Source organism: Drosophila navojoa, chromosome 3 (genome assembly GCF_054131105.1).
Source record: "Drosophila navojoa isolate 15081-1374.11 chromosome 3, UAZ_NAV_1.0, whole genome shotgun sequence".
In the NCBI taxonomy this organism is placed as follows: Eukaryota; Metazoa; Arthropoda; class Insecta; order Diptera; family Drosophilidae; genus Drosophila; species Drosophila navojoa.
This window is the reverse complement of record NC_142891.1, coordinates 9,725,019-9,735,983: the sequence shown is the minus strand read 5'-3', so window position 1 is coordinate 9,735,983 and position 10,965 is coordinate 9,725,019. Positions and strand designations below refer to the sequence as shown.

General features: G+C 32.3%; 2 protein-coding genes across 2 annotated transcripts; one reads left to right on the top strand and one right to left on the bottom strand.

The window, feature by feature from the left end:
* Window positions 1–23: 23 nt before the first annotated feature.
* On the top strand, window positions 24–1,969 carry pr (6-pyruvoyl tetrahydrobiopterin synthase purple). Its single transcript, XM_030384912.2, has 5 exons — window positions 24–201; window positions 271–490; window positions 614–693; window positions 1,542–1,687; window positions 1,748–1,969. Exons 2-5 carry the CDS (start codon window positions 423–425, stop codon window positions 1,958–1,960), a joined length of 507 nt encoding a protein of 168 aa, XP_030240772.1. The 5' UTR covers window positions 24–201; window positions 271–422; the 3' UTR covers window positions 1,961–1,969.
* Window positions 1,970–3,564: 1,595 nt separating this feature from the next.
* Window positions 3,565–10,868, bottom strand: bwa (alkaline ceramidase). The gene is made up of 5 exons (XM_030384903.2): window positions 10,034–10,868; window positions 6,154–6,410; window positions 5,932–6,069; window positions 4,571–4,863; window positions 3,565–3,712 (listed from the first exon to the last, which is right to left on the bottom strand). The coding sequence occupies exons 1-5, from the start codon at window positions 10,154–10,156 to the stop codon at window positions 3,639–3,641; spliced, it is 885 nt and encodes a 294-aa protein (XP_030240763.1). The 5' UTR covers window positions 10,157–10,868; the 3' UTR covers window positions 3,565–3,638.
* Window positions 10,869–10,965: the final 97 nt, after the last annotated feature.

The following is a 10,965-nucleotide window of genomic DNA, read 5'->3' as shown; positions in this document are numbered from 1 at the left end:
CAGTGCTGCCTGGCGTCAACTATTATCGATGCTAAGATAGCATCGATACTTTTGCGTTTGTTGTTTTGCGTTGCACTACTTGCATGTAGCCGACGTAGACAAAATACAAAAAGAATTTATTTGAGATTTAAATTGTTATTTACCAAAACTGAAAATCGAATAAGCTAGTAAACGCTGCTACCGCCACCATACACTAAAACTGTAAGTGTTTCAATCTACCATAAATATTAAATTCTTTGATAAGAACTACCTTGTTTTGCCCCCGCATAGACGAACGCTCCATCGATCAACTCAGTCTGAGTACGTATAAATAAGCGCGTTTCTAAAGCAGGTTTTGCATTTGTAGCAAAACAGTGCAAGCGCACGTGCAATAGGAAGCCATTCAAAACGACATCGACCAATAATAAACAAAGCAAGCCAGCATGTCCCAACAACCTGTTGCATTTCTAACAAGACGCGAAACCTTTAGCGCTTGCCATCGCCTGCACAGGTAATAAATAATAATAAGTGAATTCAATTACAATTGAACCAATTGACACTGCACTTGATATTAATTTGCTAAGTAAATTTGTATCTCCTTCGCATTCACTCTACCTCCCTCGCTCTGTGGCAGTCCTCAATTGAGCGATGCTGAAAATTTGGAAATCTTTGGCAAATGCAACAATTTTCATGGACACGGACACAACTATACAGGTACATCTGCATATACATGTATATCTATATTTGTCTACATTATAAATGTGTTTTAATTAAATGCGTGATTAGATAACGATTAGCAGTAGCAGCAGCAGCCCTTCTCATATGTCACTTACTCTGATTTGCTGAAGCGTTAACCGCAGGCATTGGAAATTCGAGATGATTTAAATGTGTTTATGCCATATGGCCAGACCTTGGCCGACAAGCTCGCTTATCAACCCATGTTCAAGTTCAACAATCATTAAATTTATGTTTTTAGAGCAAGTGGCAAAGTAATTCGAAATTATTGCTATTTTCATTGAAACATAAGGAAGCTGTAGTAATTCAGTTTGCACAGATAGTGGTGCAAAGTCGTGGATTTTCCTTTATGAGGACAAATAGATTACATAAATTATATATATTTGCAGAGGTTTATAGGTCCTTATAGGTAAGGGGCTCTGACTTGAATGAGAATATAAGAAGAAAATCTATAGATAGCTTTTTTAACAGCATGTCATATAGGTCATATACTTATAGTTTGGACAGTCTAAATAATTCTTTAAACTTAACTTAACTTGAATACTGAAAAAATATATTAGCTTTCTGTTCTGCAACAGCAGACTTTAATTAGCGAAAGCTGACTAGATGAATATAATCAGAAAAATCGATATATAACTTCAAAAGAATTTAGACTTGTCAGAGGCTATATAAAGGAACCTTTCATCAAGCATCAAATTCAAACTAATCCAAAATTCTGTTCATATAAATATTGACCATAATATAAATCCTGATGCTAACTGAAGCTCTTATTATTCTTTGCTTGTAATATTCGTTTAATTTTATAATTTGCCTTCTTACTTTCTTAGTGGAACTAACTGTGCGTGGTCCCATCGATCAGCGAACCGGCATGGTGCTTAATATAACAGAATTGAAGGATGCTATTGAGACGGTGATTATGAAACGTTTGGATCACAAGAATCTCGACAAGGATGTCGAATACTTTGCCAAAATTGTAAATATAAAAACATATCTAATGTGCTATATACTAATCTGTAAACTTATATACATACAGCCCAGCACCACGGAGAACTTGGCTGTCTATATCTGGGACAATATACGCACACATCTCAAGAAGCCGGAGCTACTGTATGAAGTGAAAATTTTCGAAACGCCAAAGAATATAATTACCTATCGTGGGCCATACCAATTGAATGGACTTTATAGTGCAATAAATAAGCGTACGGCACACGATTCGTGCACCAATATCTCATCGGATTCAGATTAACTGAGGGAATACTTTCGAATTTCTATTTCGTTTATCTTTCTTTCGACCAATGCTCAGTGCAGCACAAAACTAAAATTGTGAATTTTTGCACATAAATAATATGTTTGTAGTTATTATCAAGCGAGTTATACGATTTACAAAGTATATACACTTATACACTTATAAAGACAATATATGCGCATAACATTATTTTAGGTACTCAAATGGAATTAAATAAATATTGTAAAAAAAAAAATGATTTATTGATTTTTCTGCAAGTGATTTATTATGTAAATTTAGTTTACTTCATTTATTAGCTCAGTACATTTCATATCATTATCATATATAATTATATAATATATTTAATTTTCTAATAATTTAATTGCTCTTAAGTAGATTTTTAAATGGCAGCTACAAACTTTTTATTATTGCTCTCTCTTGTTGAGCGGCCCCGAATTCACTATATTTAATAAAAATTGTTTCAAGTTTGTATAATTTATTTCATAAGTGATTTTTGGTAGCATTAGAGATATACAAACACATATTATTATGCGTTGCTTAGGCTTTAGTCTTTAACACTAATTTATATCACGTTGTCTATGCTAAACGCTGTTTATAATTTTCTTTGAAGAGTTTACAGAATTTTGCAGTTGGAAATGGTATAAAAATTGCTTTTGAGATATTGCTTGATTTTCTTAATTTTTATTTTGAAATTATTTTTATATTTAAATAAATGGGTAATGAATTTATATACTTTTTGATTGCGAGCAAAAATTAAAAAGATTTACAATTTTATAATTTTTATATATTGGATTGGCAGTAGATATCTTAGCAATTATTTAAATATTCATGGAATTATATTATAATTTTTGTATGCATGTTTTATTTTATTTAATAACGAAATATATGCTCTATAAAGACTTAGTGCTATAAGCTCTCAAGTTATAGAAATAGATTCAATATTCTGAGATCTGCGCATATATCCATAAGAGCTATGTTTCATTATTAAGCCATGAATTTAGGCTACATTTTTTTTTTAAATACAAAAATGGAAAATAAGCAATATCTCAAGAAATTTGAATTTAGACAGTTTTAATACACCAACTTCCCGTTGAGCAAACTAATAGTTGTCAATACTCACATATGTTAACTAATAGGATAATATATGATCATTCCTAAAATATGTAAGGCTTTAACAGATTTTCGTACTTAACATTGACATATGATCATAGATGTTATATATTCTGTTAATCTTGAACTGCTTTTATTATGTTATGTTTACTGTTATGGTATTTGACATATGTTATTATGAACATGTAACATATATGTCGTTTAAAGATGTGGTTTTGAACATTTGCATTATCTGGCATTATCTTCGCATATAAACATCGCAAAAATATGTTAAGCATTTATACCTAACATAATATTAGTATATGATCATCCCTTAACATATATTAGTCTTGAGCGGATGCTAATCTATAACATCTCATTAATATATGTTCATTTTTAACATATATTTCACGTTACTTAACATATATTAACATGCCGTTAGCATATGTTTATCCGTAATATATATCTGTTAATTTGGTATTTTTTAATTCTCTGTAAACTCTTCGTTTTCCTCATTTGTTTTCTTGTTACGTTTCAAATGATTCTCGCTGGAATAGTATAAATAGAATTGATAAGAGCATTCAAACTCTTAGCGCAAAGCCTTTAGGTCATTGTCGTAATCCTGCATGTATAAGCTGCAATAGATGTGCCAATCTTTCGAATCTGTGGGATCAGCAATTGTTGGTATATATATGTTTTGTTAAAGGCATTTTTATACTTTACTTTTGAACCAAATCTAAGGTAGCAAACTACGGGGATTAGTAGTGTAGTGTTAGTAGTACAAATTGCATATGCAGGCATTTAGTATTATACTTAGATGGCAGCTGGGAAACAAAAGACTCTCGAACAAAGGTTACATTCATCATTTAAGGCAGTAAGATATTCAGGTACCCACAAATGGCTCTCAATTCAAATAATATAGGAACGTAAATTACTTTTACAATTTTCAACATTTGGAAGTCCGAGTCGCAGTGAGTCAGCTAGAGCATATCACAGTCTGTGTATATATATGCACATGGGGGAAAGGGGAGGTTCAAGTAGAAAACGAGTTTCGTTCGAGAGTTCCTGTTTCGGCAACTGATCAGCGGTTTAACAAGCAGTTAGTCTACTGACTTTTAAAGTTCTCAATATGGGATATGTGTTTACATATGTATATATTACACTAGGTCTATATAGTATACACTAGTTGCTAGGTAATACAATAGAATTACTTCAAACATAGCTTAAACAATATACTTTCTTTTTTCCAACAGCCTTAACCTTCAGTTTCCAAAACCAACAATAAATTAGCTACAATTTGACAACTAGTTCAAAAAACCATGTGATGTGCTCTATGATCTAAAAATACGTATTACAATTATCAGCTAGCTAAAGCAATTTTCGCTATTTATATTTGACTTATTTGTTAAAGTTTGTTTTTTCTTTTTTGGTTACAATTTACGCTTTGGATCTGACATGGCATACGTACTTATGTCTTTTATTTGTATTATAGATCTTAGATCGTGTTACGCAGTGTCTTACCTGGATTTCGGATCGATATGAAGGGTATACCGAATTCGAATTCATTCTTTGGCCAATACTTGAGCAAGGGCTGACGCTGCGGCAGCTCCGACTCAACATAGAAATATGCGAAGAGCACCAGCACCGTATAGGCGGCGATAAATATGAATATATGCCAGAAGCCGTGCAGATAGGGAAAATTGATCGAGGACCAAGCCTCGCAGAACATTCGATCGTTGATCCAACAGAACACGGCCACGGCCCAAACTGTTGTCGCCCTCAGGCCGAGGCGATAGACGCGCTGATCACGAACTCTACAGAGGGAAGGCAAGGATTAAAATTTTCTATATTTTTTATTTTATAATGAATAAATGATAATATATGATAGGATGATAGGGATTTGCTTGAAAATGTATTGTAATATGTATTTAAAAAAAAATAGAAATAAAAATAAAATTTAAGTTGAATCTTTGTTATATTTAAATTTTTCAAAATTTTTTCTTCTCCAACAGCTACATATATAAAATGAAATTTTGTTTTCTTTTAAAATTTCCGTATATGTATATATTATATATTTATGATATCCAAATTATATTATTTTAATAGCTCCAAAGCTCTTTAGCTTATAAAACTATAATATATTATTTAAAAGTGCAGAATTAAATTTATATTTAAACAAGTTTTAAGAAAAGAATTCATATTAAATTTAGGTGTAATGCAAATCCATATAAAATCATATATATATATGAATAGAATTGTATTTTAGTTATGTATAAACTCTATGTCATTATATAGTATTTTTATTAGATGCTACCTACAGCAATCACAATCTGATTTATTGTATAAGGTTGTAAAACCCGAAATGCCTTATCTTTATAGATTTGCAATTACTCTTTTGCTTGATTAGAATTCTCAATTATAATTGATTTGGAATGGAAACGTTTGAAGTGGTGCTTTAGAGCTCAAACTCGAACTTATCTAAACAAAATGGAATTTATGAAAAGGTTCAGACATGAGCTTTTGAATAATCTTGCTTAAAAATGCAATCAATTTTATAAATATCCCTTGATTAATGAACTAAAACTATTTTCAAGGCAAGCTTCTAATGAACTTTAACTCGATTTATTATAAACGTCGTATGATGTATTGGAAGCCAACGTAAATAGATATAGATTAAACAATGGGTCTACCTGTTTCGAGCTGATAAAGCCCATGGGCTTTGTTAAACATGCATGAAATTGATAAGGAATGAGCGGTCGGTAGAAAAAGAAATTAATGATATATGACTAAACAGTTATCGGTCAACAAGGCCCAAATGAGACGGCTTATCAGCCAGGTAGGTGGTGTGTAGGGCAAGTGGTTTTAGGGTGGGACATACGCACCGCTGCAGCTCACTGTAGAGCATTATCATTGTCGGCACGCCCATGAGCATCAGCACAAAGGCGTTTACAATGGGCTTCCACCAGCACAAAGCCGTCGCGATAATGGCCGATATCAGCATGAGCCAACTAAAGGCTTTCCTATATTAAGTAGACAAGCGTTAGAAACTATCTATCATGGAGGAATTCTCTTTGCATATAATATCATTTATCAAACAAACTTACCGATCGTTCTTCACGAACTTGGGATAGTAGCGCTTGGGATAGAAGAGCGAGAATCCGGCTATAAACACCCATAATATGGCCAATTCATCGAGCAGCTGTCCCAATAGACTCAGCGTCGCATGGAAATACATCGAGCTCAGGCCCACGACAATTAGCAGAACCCACAGCAAATGTATTCCGGGCGTGACGAATTTTCCGTATTCCTTAAACAGCATTATCAGCACTGGCGGCAGTAGAATAAACAGAAAGTTGCTGAACTGTTGCGGCAAAAAGATAAAAGCAATGAAAATGTGTTTCAATTATTAATAAGATTCAAAAACATATGGCCTACAGTTGGGAGAAAATATTTTAATTTAAATAACTAGAAAATATAGGCAATAATTTTGTACTTAATTCCAATTTTAATGAACTTTAAAATTAATAAATTCGTCACTAAAATAGCATGTGAAGTTGAACAAACTGAGGACCTCGCTGACGACGCAAAAATAATGATTACAATACATACGTCATTATTATTAAATGCCGTACGGTATAATTTCTTTTGCGTGCTCCATTCACAGTAATATAATAATAGAATAATTGCAAGTACTTTTTTAATTAAAAAATAGTAGCTTTATGGCTGATGATTTTTAAATAAAAATGAAAATTTTAAATTCATACAAAATTTAATATTAAAATTGTAGTTTTAAATAATAATGTTAATATTAGTAAAGAATTTAAAATAAATTAATTTATTTTAAATAGAATTAAAATTTATTATTTTTAATATATACAAAATACCAAATAAAATTTTATTATAATACAAATATAATTTCAAACTCAAATTTTAAATAAATAAACAATTTAAAATTAAAATTGCAAAGTAGGTAATAAACAACAAAAAACTGCCGAAAATAATTAATATTCAAAGATGGGTTTAGCTAATGCGCTGGCAAAAAAGAAAGGTGGACTCATTAATTCATGAAGCTTTGTAGAAACTCGTAAAATAGGTCGAATACTATGAGACATAATGGACGACTAGCAAATACCCTAACCAAACCGAAATCAGTGAGCCGTTGAGCTAATCTAGATTAAAATTAAATTAAGCAAATATATAAATTGATATTTGAGTATGTACATATGTATGTGCTTGTGCATGTAAGTGTGTCAAACAGTTTGTCATGCAATTTGTTCCACACACTTAACACTCTACAAAACAAACAAAGCAATTTTCAGTTCGTGTCATTTGAACATGTTTTCACCCGAAGCACGAGAACAAAGAATGACAAGAATAATTTATCAAGCAAAAGCATAATTAAACAAGTAAGAAAGCTCTAGTCGAGACTGCTCGACTACGAGATCCCCTGAACCCTACAAGCAACTGATATTTCAATAATAATTAGCACCCACACACGCACTCATGCAAACAAATACACGCACACACACACACTCACATATACAGGCGATTGCGCTTGGGTTGCGCTGCAGTGTTGGCAATATTAGGAGAACTTATTTGTTGAATAATTTAATTTCTAGACGTACGATCGGAATGATACTTTCAGAACGTATTCATATTGTTTAAATGTATGTGTATACCGAAGCACAAGTCTCTAGTATTTGATATACGACTTTTACAAAGATTAGGGTGAGGGGGTGGATTTGGGGGTGGGGGGTAAATTTTAACAAAAACCGAAATTGTATGACATGCGTCTTAATATACATTTTAAATTTGGAGACTCTAGCTTGAAAGATGTAGGAGATATAATTATTTAAGTGATATTCGATAAGGTTTTTTATCGATAAAAAAGTATCGGAATGAGTTATCGTTTTTTAGTGATAAACTCGATATCCGCGTGATATATACGGACATTTTAAAAAAAAGTTGAAGTCTCTAGCTCTTGTATCTTCTGAAATCGACGCGTTCAAACATACGGACAGACGGACGGACGGACGGACGGACGGACGGACGGACGGACGGACGGACGGACGGACGGACAGACAGACGGACAGGGCTAAATCGACTCAGCTCGTCGCCCTGATCAAGAATATATATACTTTGTGGGGTCTGCCACGCCTCCTTCTGCCTGTTACATACATTTTAACAAAACCATTATACCCTGATTTCCCATTTTCAATGGGTTCAGGGTATAAAAATTTTAAATTGTGTATAGGAGGAAGCAGAAGGAGGCAAATTGTACACACTTTTGTGTTTTTAGAAAATACATTTAACAAAGCTAAAGGCCAGAATGAAATGTGGCTAGGCGAGGCAGTCTTGATATTTATATAATACATGTAAGATTTTGATGTATTTGAAATCTGAAATATAGTATATGTGAGTTGCCCTGAGGTAGCTCATTAACTTATTGCACTTGGCCGCAATGTCTTATAAACAAATAGCAGTAGAAACAAAGGAAAACAATAAGTTAGCCATTACTCAGAATAATAAAAAAGCTAAAAGTTTCATTCATTACCGCAGGATTGTTATTAGCATTAGCATTGCATATAATTAGACCTAGCTCACAGTTAGCAATGCAATAACAATGATAATGACACTTGAAGCACACATTTTGATAATTACAAAAATTCTATTTGTTTTAGTAGAGATACAGCGACATGAGGTAATATATATGATATATGTGTATATCTATGCCGTGCATTATCTGAAAGACTTCACATTTATTGATTGATATTATAATATATTGTGTGGGAAATCTGTATCCATCAATCACATTTTATATATGTGTACATACATATCAGTCCAATTAGATAAAATTGACGTGTACAATTTATAATGAGAAGCGAAATAAACAGATGTTTTTGCTTAAAGAAAATAAACTTGGAGAAATATGTATTGAAATATATAATGCATTTTATATATATTATTATTTTCCTTAAATTATTTTTTTATGGTTTCTTTACGACTTTTATTTGAATATTCAGTATACTTAGTATAAAATGTTTTTAAATTTTACATGTTTATGTGGCTTAAATATTAAATATAAGAATTATAATCATACGGTCAATCTCTGTGATTATGAAAAGTAATTCTGATACAGGCTAATCTAATGAAATACTCTATCTATACCATAATCTCTGTGAGTTTCTCATTTTTTTTTTTTTTTTTATTTATTACAATATCAATCAAATCTCTACACTAAACTGAATTTACTAATACTCTCGTATCCGGCACGGCTAGTACAGTTTAGTTTTCTATTTATTGTTATTAATAATCTTACATATGTATACATTATAAAATACATTGTATACTCTAAAAAGTTTTGATTACGCTAACCAAAAACCAAAAATATTAAATTAAACTTTAGTTGATAGCATAAACGGGGAAAATCAGTGACAAATAATATGAGTGCACGCGTACTTTGATTCTTGTCCACACAAAGGAATCAGCGTATTACGCATGAACTTTGAGTTTTAGTTTGTGATAAATAATTAGTTCAAGTAATCAAATACGAAACAGCGATAAGAAAATGCAGTAACAAAATCGTGAAACCAATAGTACTAGTAAACTGTTAATCATAATTTTACATTATCAATTTCACACTAGAATTTCGTAAATAATTTCAGTTATGCTTAATTGTCGCACACTTGTGGCAGCCTGTGTGTGTGCAAATAACTGTAACTGCAAGTGTTGACAAGTGTTTGCTAAGAGCATCTCTGCTTTGTTTACATTTGGCATGCTTCTGTGTGAGATTTCACAAGCATGCGAAAAGGTCAAGGCTTTACAGCAGGCTATAAGCGTGTAAGTGTATGAGAGTGAGGGTGTGAGTGTGTCTATGGGTGTGATGATGTGGTGGTGAATCTCTTTCTGCAAATGCAGTGTTCATTTATGACTGACACATAACGGGACACATACATACAGACATATATCTTTATACATACGCACCGTGTTGACGAACTCTGCGATATTTGAAGATATTAAATAATTGCCCTCGCACCAATCAACGGGCGAACTTCCGGGTCGAAACAAATAAATGGCATAAATATCCATAATGCTGCCCGAGTCCATGTTGATTTAAATAAAAGTCAATAATATTAACTAAAACACTTGACTTCTGTTACGCGTCACGCTAATCGATTCGTTTAATTTAGTTTCTTAACTTCTTTGTTCTTTGAAGGCCCCTTAGTTATGTGTATTTGAATTTGAAGCAATTGTTTGCATAATAGCCTAGCAATTGCACTGATGCAGTTATTTTCGCGTGCCTCTGTACATTTATTTTGGGGCTTTAACGTTGTGCATGTTGTTCATTTTGTTTCTTGTTGTTTGATGTTCCCTTTTATTTTCTGTGTAATAGTTTCGTGAAAGTTCTGCACGTTTATATAAGCATCTTTGGTTCATTTGTGAATTTTCAAAGGACAACTGGATTGCATTTCATCTATACGCCTTGTCATTGTGCGCTACTTTTGTTCAATTTGCAAATTTGCGTAGTTGTTGTCAATTCGACGTAAAAATTGAATTTTGTATATAACTGCGTGGAGCAAACACGTCTTTCGTGTTGGCGTACGCTTTGTTTACTGTTAATGCTATGTTACTCTTGTACTCGAAATATCAGCAACCGATACGAGTAGCTTTGGCAATGAGTATTTCGTTTGAGTAAACAGTGCTAGAAAATGCTCAAAATCTACTTGCCATTCGGTGTATTTAAGACGACGTGGAAATTAAATTCATAAGTTTTGCTTGATGGTACTGCGATAAATTTTGAATAAATTAAATTAAAAAATATCAGAAAATATTGTTTACTTTAGTTCACTTTCAAAACATTAAAACTATTTTAGAACATATGAAATAATTAATAAGGATAAATAATGGACGGTGTG